The sequence below is a fragment of the Primulina tabacum genome, chromosome 15, assembly GCF_025594145.1.
Source record: "Primulina tabacum isolate GXHZ01 chromosome 15, ASM2559414v2, whole genome shotgun sequence".
NCBI lineage: Eukaryota > Viridiplantae > Streptophyta > Magnoliopsida > Lamiales > Gesneriaceae > Primulina > Primulina tabacum.
The window spans coordinates 13,832,724-13,846,477 of NC_134564.1; the positions used below are offsets into that span (position 1 = coordinate 13,832,724).

Consider the following 13,754-nt stretch of genomic DNA (forward strand, 5'->3'; position numbering starts at 1 on the left):
GGGTAGCTCTGTACTTGATCAGCATATCAATATCAGTAATGCAATCCCAAAATCAGACAACACTAGTACAATACCAGCTACCAGACGATCTAACTCAATCTCATTCTCATCCTATTGTAGTATACGATATTTTACAGAATTCACTGCTATAAAAACTCTCCCAAACCGGTAAAGAGATACACTACAGTAGATAAAAACTCAACAGGCAATGCATGATTCAATGCAAATCGTTCAAAAATAAACGTATGGGAAGCATCCGTATTCATCAATACAAAAGCAGGATAACTACATCAAGAACAGTTACCTGCAACATCATCATCTGGTGCTTCCTGAGCCTGCTCCTCAGCCGAAGAAAATACTCTGGCCTGCTGTCTAGGAGGCTGGCCAACTGTCTGGCTTCCTTCTGGCCTCTGCTGTGACTGAGATGGTGCTGGCTGAAATGAATGAACAGCAGCTGATCGTCTACTCCACTGTGCCGCTGATCCAGATGATTCGGCTCCCTGGGATCTTTGAGAACCTTTCTGTGGACACACTCTGGCAAAATGTCCCTGTTGTTTGCAGAAGTGGCAACTACCAAGTACTCCTTGGCATTGCTCAGTGGAATGTCTCCCTCAACAATTTTCGCAGTAAGCTCCGGTATAACTCTGTTTGGAACCATTGGAGCTAGAAGAACTGCCGCCAGACTTCTTAAACTGCTTTCCTCTAGCCTTCAGAAAATTTTTCTTTCCACCACTGCTACTATCACTCTCAAATCGGGGTGGTGGTTGCTGTGGTCTCGGTGCGGGAGGAATATCTGTAGCTCCTCTCTGCCTTATCAGTCCCGCTTCAGCGCCCTTTGCTCTATTCATGGCTTCAGCAAAGTTATTTGGTCGCCCTGTGTTCACCAATGTAAATATATCGGGATTCAAGCCATTGATGAACTGATCAGCAACGGCTTCGTCATTTTCAGCCACATGTGGAGCAAACTTCAATAAGGTAGAGAACTTGGTCACATATTCTTCAATGTTCAGCTGACCCTGTCTCAAATTGGCAAACTCCGCCCCCTTGTCTTTCCTGTACGACACTGGAAAAAATCTTTGATAAAACTCAGTTTTAAATACATCCCAAGTAATAGTCGTACCTCGATGCTCCAAGGCCTTCTTCATCGTAATCCACTAGTTCTTTGCAACATCAAGCAACTGGTGCCCAATCAATTTAATTCGGCGCTCATCACTGTAATCCAGTGAATCAAACAGCATCTCAATGTTATCTAACCAACTCTCACATTCAACTGATGTCTTAGTACCCTTCAGTGTCGGTGGTTTGAATGACTGAAACCTTTTCAATAACGTTTCCATCGGAGTTGCTGTCACATCCATTGGAGGATTCGATGTGCTACCCTGTTCTGGTATTCTTCGAGGAGGCATATCTGATAATCAAATGGATTAGTACCCCAATCCAATAAACCTGTTTCACTTCAGTTCCCTTCTCCGATCATCTTACTGCTGATCAAGAATCGGTTCAAATTCGTTCCCAATAATACATATTACACAATCAAATCAAATCAGATAAGTCATGTAACATGTATTATATAAAGCAGTAAATCATGCTAGCAATCACAAGCAAGGAAGGAAAACTAAATCTACCCCGCTCACTAGCTTCTATCTCAGTCTAAAGGATCTATCGCTCTGATACCACCTGTTGTGGGGACCCGAACTTAATTCAATTCTTAATCACATTCTGGGAATAATTAATCAATTAAAATAAACAGGGTCTAAATTTTTTTTTTAAAATACGAGAGTACGCAGCATATGAAATAAATCATATCTCATTTACAAGATCACTATTCAGATCTAAGTACCAGTCCTGTACAATCATAAATCATAATAACTATTGTTTCTTCACTACATCTCAGGTGATATAACAGATATACTCCTAAGTCCGGATCTCCACGCTAACTGTCTTCTCTCATCCTCTTCTTGACCATGATCCAGCCCCACCTATTGTCATGCACACATACAAAACAAGACAACATCCGGATAACTCCGGTGAGAATAAATCTCAGTATAAACAATGTAAACATGCAATTATATAAAAACATATATAAACGCATAAATAAGATATCATTAACATGTAGAAACTCAACAAACATGAATGATATAAAACTGTAAATCAACTAGTCGTATCAGACTTGACTCCAACAACGCGTCGTCTCAGACTCGACTCAACTCTAACCTAGGGATCCCAATGTCTGGATATTGATAATTATATCGAATCTCAGTCGATAGGAATGAATCAACCCTATACGGCATCGATATAATTCATATATCCAGTGTCTGGGCGAAACAGCCGCAGAATTGACGAATCAGTCAAGAATTAAGCGAATCAGCCAATAACTAGACGAATCAGCCAGTAATTAAGCGAATCAGCCAAAGTTTAGACGAATCAATCGATAACCAGACGAATCAGCCGGTGACTAGGCGAATCAGCCAATGACTAAACAATCAGTAGTCAATACATGCAGTGGCTATAAATCAATAGACTACAAACATCAATCTCATCAATTACAAATATCAATGCAATAAACTAAGTATGTGATTTAGGGAAACTCGAGTCAAACCTCACTCGAGTTGTGCAATCCCAACTCAACATTAATTCATACCTTTCTTTCTGATACTCTGACTCTGTCGAAGTCTCGAACTCAAAGCCTGTCAATACTCAATCTGACAATAACAATATTGAGGAATACAATATCAATACCCCAATCAATCGATACTGGATATAATCAGAACTAAATCGAATTCTGTTTCAACGGCATAACTGCACAATCTCAATATACCCAGCAATACAAATCAACAGATATCAATTCCAACATCTCATAATTGATACCATACAAATCTGATATCAAATCTCAATCAAATCAACTCTGAAAATCATAACAAATCTGTAATCGATCTGTTTCTCAATCTGACTTCAATTCTACGATGTCTAACATGTCAAGAACATCATATATGAATCCTATCTGATTCTGGAAATACCATAATTTCAACACATATCAAAACGTAACATAACTTACGTCCAGTTGTAGCCTACGTCGATAGGAACACAGTACCGCAGTCAAATTCAAAATCAGACGGACGGTATGCCTACTGCATGTCTCGCGCTCGGGCGGTCATGAATTTCCGCTCGGGCGCGGAAATTTCTGTCGAGATACTAAACCGATCATCTCCTGGTGCTCGGGCGGTAATATTCTACCGCTCGAGCGCCAAACATTCTGTCCAACTCATGGTGCATTGGCGCTCGGGCGGTTCTTTTCCACCGTTCGGGTGCGAGATGTTCGGTTCAACATCTTGGCCAACATCTTGAGATGTTCGGTTCAACATCTTGGCTTATACTGTAACGATGCCCTGCTTCTTCATTTGAGTTCCTATAACCTCACTTCTGTCAATTAATCAACGTCTGATTACAACAATTAAATCTCGGGCATTACAGATGTGAACCCACGGCTAGTTGTATCATTGAACCATTGAGGGTCACACAAGTGCTAACTTTCTAGATCCCGTTGAGAAGTAAAATAGTTCAATATGTTGAACGACATATAAAGGAGTTTACAAGCGCAAGAAAAATTAGAAGTATGACTTCTATAAGGAGAATGTGACTTTTAATTTTAGGAAGTATTCCTAAATTAAAATTTGGCCAAACAAATAATGTATTTGAAAATTGTGATTTTCATAAACATTATTATGGACTAAATTAAATTAATTCAAGTTTTGAATTAATTAAACACTAGTGGACCTAGTAGAGTCCAAATAATTAAGTTAATTCAAGTGTTAAATTAATTAAATAACATTGGGCCTTGTAGAGCCCAATTAGAAATAATTATTAAACTAGTGAGCTTGAGTAAAATTAAGTAAATGTTAAATGATCTCGAATGTGTTTGAGACATTTAAATAAAAGTCCATGGGCCTTGTAATAGTTACAAGCCCAAATAGAATTGCATGCATGGGAGATGAAAGGGTGGAGGCTACTTTTTCAATATCAAAGGCATGGCATACCCTTGGAATACACAACAACTTTTTGCACAACCAAGAAAACTCTCCTTTTTCTCCTTGCAATTGAAGTGGCCGAAATTTCAACCTTCATTCTCCTTCAATTTTCTTTCTTCAATTGTTGGGGAAATCTTAGCCTTCTCAATGAAAAATACTCTAATTTTTCTAGTGCAAAATTAGAGTGGTTCTACTTTGTTAGTGAAGGACCTAATTGTGAAGGAAGGAGTCCATTTGAGCAAGGACTGGTGTTGGAAGCTTGTAGATTGTCTACCTTCAAGAGCCAAGTTGTTTACAACTTGGTTGGACCCAAAACATCAATCCTTGTGATTGATAGGTAATTTTTCTAAACACATTATGAATGTCATTTTGTGTTTTAATGCTATACACTATAGTTTAGGGTGCACGATTTTCTTGCTTGAAAAATAATTTTGAAACTTCCGTTGCGCAGGCAAGCACCTTAATCGACCCTTTTCACATACCAGTGGCACAAGATCAGGGCACTGCTACTCATACTCAAATGGATATAACTCCGACTTCGATGGAGATACTGTTAGCCATATTTTAGTCTTTGCACCCACCAATGTTGAAGGGTACCTAGAAGGCATTAGAGTGTGAGAGCTGGTTGGAGATTATGGATCAGTTATTTGAATCTCTTGAGCATCCAGATGATCGTAAAATCAAGTTAGTTGTTCATCAGTTATTAGATGTTGCTATGAGTTGGTGGAACATGACCAAGAAAGCTTTAGAGGGTCGAGGTACAATTGTTACCTGGGATTTATTTATATCTGAATTTTATCAACGTTTCTTTCCTACCTCTTATAGGAAAGACAGGGGAGCTGAGTTTGAATATTTAAAACACGTAAATCTGAATGTTGAGGAATATGTTGCTAAGTTCTCAAATTTACTGAGATTTGCGCCTCAAGTGGCATCCAATGAAGAATCTAAGGCTGATCACTTCATAATTGGTCTTAACCCTGATATCTTTATTTTGGTTAATAGTGGAAGGCCTAATACTTCTGTTGAGGCTCTTGATCGAGCCAAGGGAGCTGAAACCGGTATATATACAACGACCCCAACAACCACAGTATAGACAGTAGTTCAGACAGGGTAATAGTGGCGGTAACAGTGGCAACATAAGAGAGCAGTTTAGGGCTAGAGGCAAGCAATTTAAGAGGCATGGCAGTAATTTTTCAAGTTATAGTGAATCAAGACTGAAAAGGGATCGGTTACGGTGCCCGGATGCGCAACGGAAGTTTCAAAAATCAAATTTTACAAGAAAAAATTCGAGCACCTCACTATGATGTGTAGCAAATAACATAAATACAAAATGTCGTACATAGGGTGTTTTAGAAATTCTTACCTATCAATCACAAAGGATTGATAATGGCTCCAACTAAGTTGTTAAACAACTTAGCTCTTCAATGGCTAGACAATCTACAAGTTTCCAATGAGCACTCGTTGCTCAAAAATTAAGCCCACCACCAACAAGGAAGATCCCCTCTAATTTTGCACTAGAAAAATTAGAAGATTTTTCTTTGAGAAGAGTATGCAATCTTCAACAATTGAAGAAGCAAAAATGAAAGAGAATAATGTATCAAAATCTTCGGCCAAGGCATTAGCAGAGAAGAAGGAGAGATTTTCTTGGCTGTGTAAAAAGTTAAAGTAAGCATGCGCATGACATGCCTTGGATATTGAAAAAGTAGCCTCCAACCCTTCATCTCTCATGCATGCAATTCTATTTGGGCTTGTAACAATTACAAAACCCATTAACTTTAATTTAAATGTCTCAAACAAATTTGACACAAATTAACCTTACTTGAAATTATTCAAGCCCACTAGTTGAATAATTATTTCTCATTGGACTCTACAAGACCCGATATGATTTAATTAATTCAACACTTGAATTTATTTAATTATTTGGGCTCTACTAGGCCACTACTGTTTAATTAATTCAACACTTGAATTAATTTACATTAGTTCATAATAATGTTTATGAAAATCACAATTTTCAAATACATTATTTATTAGGCCAACTTTTAATTTTCGAACACTTCCATAAATTAAAAGTAACATTCTCCTTATAGAAGTCATACTTCTATTTTTCTTTGTGCTTATAAACTCTTTTATAAGCCGTTCAACACATTGAACTATTTTACTTGTCAACGGGATCTGGAAAGTTAGCACTTGTAATGCCCGAGATTTTAGTTTGATACTTTTGAATTGTTATATATTATGAATAAGGCGATGGAAGAACAGACGTGGAGAAGCGACGTTGCAAATTGAGTTTGTTGACAAAGAGAGAGACCGCACCCGCGCCAAGAAGTAGACCGCACCCGCGGTGCAAGGGCAGAAAGTTGTGTTTTGAGGGAAAAAGCCACCGCACCCGCGCTATGAAATATACCGCACCCGAGGTCGATGGACAGAGAGTTGGCTATTTTTACAGCAGGGACACCGCAACCGCGGTGCCAGACAGAGCGCACCACGGTGCTGCTACAGTAGGGTCACCGCCCCCGCGGTCCAAGAAAGAGCGCACCCGCGGTCGTTCCTTCTGAATTTTTTGAAGGTGATCCAATACGTGCAGCGCACCCGCGGTCCAAAGGTGAGCGCACCCGCGGTGCGACGTGCGCGAGAAAGAAAGGGGCCACTTTCCTTACATGCAACGTATATATGTATATGTATATATATATATATATATATATATAGCAAGCACGAATTGTTCCTCAGATTTCAGAGAAAGGGAGCGAAGCTTTGAGAAGAAATATCCTTACGTCTTTCTATTTCGATCCGTCCGTCAGATTTTGAATCCGACTTCAGTACTGAATTCCTATCGACGCAGGCTACAACTGGACATTGGGTATGGACAGAGTTGAGTTCGAGACTTCGTCTTCGTCAGATCGAGAAGAGAAAGGTATAAATCGATGTTAACTGGGAGATCGACTTGAGTTAGATTTAACTCGGTTTCCCTAAACCACATACTTGTATGGTATTGTTTTTATACCTTTGTGTTTTAATGATTATGTTTATTCTATTGAATTAGAAAGTAGAAAGCAGAGAGCTATTGAGTGAGAGTCACTGACAGAGGGGCTAGACTATGACAGAGGAGTCACTGGCCCATTGCACATTGTCAGAATAGGGTTAGTCTTGGACAGACATGCCAAGACACTGGACGTTTGGTATATCGAGATGCTTCAGATATAGATAGCATCCTTGTTGCAGATTATTCGATATAGACTAGACCAAAGTCCAGAAATAAGAACGTACCGCCACCGCGACCGGTAGTAGTAGGTGGGAGACTTGTTACGTTCTTATTCACCGGGATCCCTAGATTAGATGAGAGATGAGTCGAGTCTGAGATGCCGAGTCATGAGTTGAATTACAGATTGTATAAATTATGTTTCGTAGATTACAATTCATGTTTTATTTACAATTTGATTTCGATTTGCAATGTTAGATTATGATACGTGTTTTGGTTTAAACTGTTGCTAATTTAAAAATAGCGACGGTTTTGGTTTAAACCGTCGCTACATTTAGCGACGGTACATAATCCGTCGCTATATATAGCGACAATTTTAAGTAAAACGATCGCATGTTTTAAGGGAAACCGTCGCTAATTTTAGCGACAGAATTAACAAAACCGTCACTAAATATAGCATTGGTTACAAGCAAACCGTTGGAAATTTTAAAAATGCGACGGTTTTTGGTTAGCGATGGTTCAACCAAAAGCTAACCAAAATCGTCGCAAATTGACTATAAATATCCGCACATCCAGTCCATTTTAACATACACCACTTCGCAACATATAAAATTTTTCTCTCTTACATGATTTTACCACTTCACAACACTTAAAATTTTTCTTCTTGCACGATTTTAGTCTCGATTTAGGATAAATTTTTTCGCTTTAATTTTCTGATAAATTTTTAAGTGTTAGTTAAGATCATGAATATTGTTAGTCTATTCCAACTGTAAGTTTTTTTAAATTTATTAAATTATTAAAATTAATTTTTTTATTTTACTGAAAATATTAGCGACGGAAATAATGAATTAACCATCGCTACAATTAGCGACGAAAATCATGAACCAACCGTTGCTAATTTTAGCGACGGTTTAATGATGATTTTGCATAATCCGTCGCTAATTAGCGAGGATTTTACATAAATCCGTCGCTAATATTATTTGCGACGGTTTTTCAAAAACCATCGCAAATTGTAGCTACAACAACGGCTAAAATCGTTATCTTTGAGCGCACCCTTTAACCACATGGGCTTTAACAACAGTTTTAAAATACCTACGACAACGGTTTTTGTAGGCCTTTTTTTTTGTAGTGCTTGGTTCTATCATCAACAAAAAGGAGAAATTTTTTAGAATATTTCTATTACCCTAAGTTTTGGCGATTGACAAATAACAATATTGATTTGTTACAAGATCCAGCCGCTCTTTTATTGTAATTTCTTCTTTTCGGTGCACTGGATCAATTCAAGCCGTTCAGACAGAATACCAAGAGTTCAAGCCATTCACGCAAGGAAGTCAAGTTGTAGTATTTCTGAACTATAGCTACAAGAGCTCATTTGTCAATTTGGCCGGATCAAAGTCCTATATGCAGCACACGTGTTCAAAACTTATAATTCCAATCACACTGTAATTGGTCATACTTGAAAAAATCCAAAAAGGATATTACAAGTAAAGTCGTTCAACTACACCTACTATAGAATCATTACATAATATTCTACCAACTCCCGAACAATAGAAAGATGTCTATTTTGTTCATAGTCTGTTAGTTTTTTTGAAAAGCAAGGAAGAAGCTTAAAGTCGCCAAAGCATAAGAAACATTACATAAAAATTTAATGATAGGTACGACGAATGAAAATGACATGTCGATTCTGTCAAGTAACAGTACATATGATTATTGATAATCAAATCCGATTATTCGATCTTTTCAACTATAAATATGGAGACTCGGTATCAAATGAAACAATCAGTACTCTCGTGCATCTTTCAATTTGAATTCATTCAATATTTCCGTGCACACTTAAAGTTTTCATATTTGAAGTTGCTTCCATAGCACACACATAAAGAATATACGAGAACTTCAAGGATCAATCTTAACTACATTACCAACTCAAGACGTCAAGCTGACCGTTGTGTTATTTTGTATTTTTTTCTAGTGAATAGAAGGTTTTGAAAACTTTGAGAGTTTAGTAACATTGTGAGAATATGGTGAAATGATTAGTCTAGAAATTAATGCTTAATACTATAATATAAACTTAGAAAATCTTATTTAAATCTATAAATTTTAATATAATCTCAATAATTTTTCCATAAAAAAACAAACACCAAAAAATATTAAAACTTCACACATGGTTACTAATTATATATTATTATTCAAGAGTTCCATAGAAATATGGATGATAAGCCAATTGAATTAGAAAGTCGTAAAATTTGGAAACTCGGAACGATGGTATTATAAAATTCCACTGTCAAGCCATATCTCATGTAATTAACAACGTGTGTTTATATCATTGAAATAATTATCTAAATATGATAAACTTTTGTTATTGCAAATTTACGGTTTCCCTCATCTAAAAATTTAAAATATAAGTAAAGATAAGATTTAATTTAAAAATAAAGATAAATATATGATTAAATATTTAAAAAGAGAGGCTATTTTAGGAAAGAAAAATTCTTCAAGACAGTTATATAATAAATATATAATTATAATTTAAATAAAGTTTCACCAAATCAATTAGAAATAGTTAGTACAGGAATCCCGAATTTAATTATAAAGTATAGATAGGATTAAGCAGCAAACACATTTTAATAACATTCTTTACGCCTATAGAAGCTATATTTAAAATTTCTAAGGAAATAGATTCATTACTTATATATATATATTACTATTATCTTAAATTGATACTCTAGAACATGACCAAGGATGACAATGTGTATGGGTAGCGTAGCACATGTACTTAAACCAAACTCAACTTATTTGCGTTGGGTATAGAATCTTATTCGACATGATCCATTGTCATCTTGACATACGACCGCGATACATATGTACATACATACATACATATTAAAATTAATGATGATATTTAATTTCGACAAATACATTTAATTAGAAAAATTTTATCTCATTGTATTTTGCATTTTATTTTGGTTATCTGTTTAGGCATAGTATGGTACACATGATAGGATAAATATGTGATATATAATATAAGGATAAGTTAATGATAAATAAGATGTAGGATATTATATTTAATGTTTGGTATGATTTTAATAAAAGTGATTAAATTTATATATTAGATTGTAATGACAAAATTAACCTTATCATAATAAATTTTATAATTTCAACGTTGTTGCTTGAGTTCATAGTTTTTATCTGTTCTTGCGCCGATAGTGCTTGCATGATTTATTTATTTTTACCTAATTTTTTATATTATATAATATGATAATTGAGCCCTTGATTTTGTGAGTCAAGTCAAATATCAATTTTTAAGGTTAATCGAGTGATACTAATAATTTTATTGATAATTATAAAAATTATTTATATAATTATCTCGAATTCATTTATATAATTATCATATTATATAATATATAAAAATAAATAAAAATATTTATTTGATTTTAATTTCTATCTACTAGCATAGATTTATAAAAATCATTATAAATTGAGGGCAATTAAGTCATTTGTAGTGTATTTCATCATTAAATTAAAATTATCACACCTAATAGAAGAAGCATTTTATCCTTCTAAAAATTATTTATCAAGGGCACATGATATTATCATAGGCTTTTTAAAAAGGTACCAAACATGGGATAAGGAGGATTATTTATCAATCCCTCCCTTATCCCATGTACCAAACTATGCCTTATAGTATGCCCTATTAAATTTATTACATATCATTTAAAAATTTATGTACCTAAATTATGCAAAATAAGTGATATTAGAAGTAAAAAAAGGAGAGAATACTTCTACTAAGGAGCAATTCGAACAAAAAAAAAAAAACTTATGATTTTTATTACAAAATATCTTTCGGCTACGCAAAAAATATTAAGCTAAGTAATAATTAAAAAATTGTAAAATTAGTAATTAGTTTTAGGAATAAAACATTAGCTTTGAACATCCATGATAGATAAAAATTGATCTACCATGGACAATTAATTATCAGATTTCAACGACACCCATGTCTAAAAATCCTAAAAAATTGGAAAACGAGACCTACGATTCAAAAGTTTATAAAAAATATACAAGACCGTCTCTATTTATAAGATATATATCTTAATCAATCTGATCCTATCAATTAAAATATTAATTTTTATCTCAAAAATATTTTTTTATTTCAAATATGGATCAAGTCAAATTTTATCGCGGATTAAAAAATTTATCGCTCTGCCAATAAAAAACGAGACTTGTTGATCTAAATACTTCTGTAATTAGAACTTTAAAGATTTTACCAAATCTAAACCACCAATAATAAAAAAAAAAAAAAAAAAGCACTATAAGTACGTCTCCTGTTCAAAGAGTCCTACATGCATCCTTTTATTTCCTCGTGTTCTCCTTGTTATAATAGAAGAAGCAGGCCACAGAGTACATAGAGCCGCCGTTTTGGGATTATGATAAGTGAATTTTTGTGCGATTTTGAAGAGTAAAAACAACTCAATGGCTTCTGAGAAGATGGATTCCGCAGAGAAAATTACCGAGGGCAAAAGTAGCAGCGGCATCAAAAGTGCGTTCATCAAGAGGCGTGATTGTTTGATTAAGAAGGCGAGTGAATTAGCTATTCTCTGCGGTTCCGAAGTTGCCATTATTGGATACTCCAACGACGGGAAGTTGTTCGAATATGCTAGTTCCGAGTACGCCCTCTATGCTGCTATCTTCGTTTCTGAGAATTCCTTTTCTGTTGTTTCTTTGGGATTTATTCATGTGTTTGTTCGTTCATGAGAATTTTTTTGGTGATTTAATATGAGAAACAAAAGAGTATGGATTCATGTGGTAACAAAACTAATTAAAGTTAATTATTTAACAATTATACTATAATAATGTTGATTTGATTTTTATAAACTAAATTATCTACGATATTATAGGTACTATAGAATTTAAATCAAATTTACAGTTTCAGATTATAGTATGATTTCGGTAATGGCCTCTAACTTTTAGGAACCTGTACCAAACCGGTTTGTAAATTCTGGGTTTTTGTTTTAGTTTTGGTTTTGGTTTTTGAGAGAACGGTTTAGGTTGCGGTTCACGGTTCTTTAGGAACTCTGGTTGAGTCTAGCTAGGGGTGGGGTAGGCGTTAAAGATATCAAAGCTTGTTATTTATAGTAAATTGTCTTTGAATACACATGGCTGTTGTTTTGTTTTTGTTTTTCGGGTAAGTTGTATGGAGATCTGAGAAACCGAAAAATTACGCTGATGTTCGAAAGATAGGTTGTATAAGAATTCGAAACTGGTTGAACTAAGATATGCAATAAGTAGTATCATGCAACACGATAAGCTGATCAGTTGAACGATGATTCCCTTGATCACTGCAGCATGGCGAAAATAATGAAGAGATTTGAAGAGTGCCAGCGAATTAAAAAAGGTGTTCCGGTGAACCACGATCCAGAGGTACGTGTGATGCTTAAAATTTGACATATCTATGGACTTTTAATCCTTCCACATATTCATTATATGTATCGGATTTAGTATGGTTTGTTCTCTTAACAGAGGCAAGAGGATGTTCTGAGAGAAGAGATGGAAAAGCTCAAACAAAAGGAGGACCAGTATGTTTTCTCACAAAAATGAGATTCTTGTATTTTTCGAAAATCCGTGTTGTGTTGTGTTGTGTCTTTTCTGTTAATTTGCAGGCATGTGTTGGGGAGGAATCTCGATAGCATGAGTCGCGAAGATTTGCAAGAACTCGAACAACAACTAAACGAAGGGTTATTGTGCATTAAGGATAGGAAGGTTTGTCCTTTAAATTAAACTGTGGACTTAAAACAAAACGTATTACTCTTTGATTGCTAACAATAAAAGACAATGCTACGGTTTCAGGAGGCAATATTGGTCCAGAAACTTCAAAAATCAAGGGATAATGTATGCAGATTAATCTCTTATTTTGTGCATCAGCTGATTTCTTGTACGGGTCCTGGAGGAAAATTGAAAAACATTTGTCCCTTATTTTAATTTTATTTCAGGAGCTACAATCCATGCAGGAGAATGTGACTTTACGCCAAAAGGCATGTGTAGCTCTCTCATTTTGCGTTGCGAAATTCGGCTATTGATGTGAATATATCTAAGTAATCTGCACTGGCTTAATATGATTCAAAGGTTGAAAACCTTGAAAGGCTTTGTGCCCCGATCAGCTATCAACAACCAATTCTTCTCGAGTACCAGTTGAAGGGGCAGAGCAACTTCGAGCTCGGACAAGGCGTTGCCAGTCCCCAACTAGCTTGCGATACTAGCACTGGAGATGCAGACTTAGTGGACACCACCCTGCAATTGGGGTAAGACATTTTCTCCGAATTTTCGGCCTTTTATGTTACTGTTTTCCTACTAGGAGTATGTGTGTCTTGCTTTTCGTGTAGGCCTTCAACTTCCAAGGTTTGTGGAAAAAGGAAAACTCCATGCGAGGAAAGAAGAAGCAATGCCGATACTTTTCTTTCGATATAGGACCAGCCGGCGGTTTATGGAATGTTTGCAAATGTTTAAAAAAATTATTATGAACTTTTTTTTTACAAAGTTGTACA

At 35.5% G+C, this 13,754-nt stretch overlaps 1 protein-coding gene across 1 annotated transcript; it reads left to right on the top strand.

Moving 5' to 3' along the window:
* Positions 1-12,759: 12,759 nt before the first annotated feature.
* On the top strand, positions 12,760-13,677 carry LOC142525888 (agamous-like MADS-box protein AGL18). The gene is made up of 6 exons (XM_075630175.1): positions 12,760-12,788; positions 12,873-12,972; positions 13,060-13,101; positions 13,203-13,244; positions 13,336-13,511; positions 13,593-13,677. The coding sequence occupies exons 1-6, from the start codon at positions 12,760-12,762 to the stop codon at positions 13,675-13,677; spliced, it is 474 nt and encodes a 157-aa protein (XP_075486290.1).
* The last annotated feature ends 77 nt before the right edge of the window (positions 13,678-13,754 follow it).

Bases quoted from the DNA above. Each gene is read 5' to 3' on its own strand.
- LOC142525888 (XM_075630175.1), top strand. From the start codon at position 12,760: ATGGAAAAGCTCAAACAAAAGGAGGACCA. The intron at 13,102-13,202 runs GTATGCAGATTA...ATTTTATTTCAG, and splicing joins TTCAAAAATCAAGGGATAAT to GAGCTACAATCCATGCAGGA. The intron at 13,512-13,592 runs GTAAGACATTTT...CTTTTCGTGTAG, and splicing joins GACACCACCCTGCAATTGGG to GCCTTCAACTTCCAAGGTTT.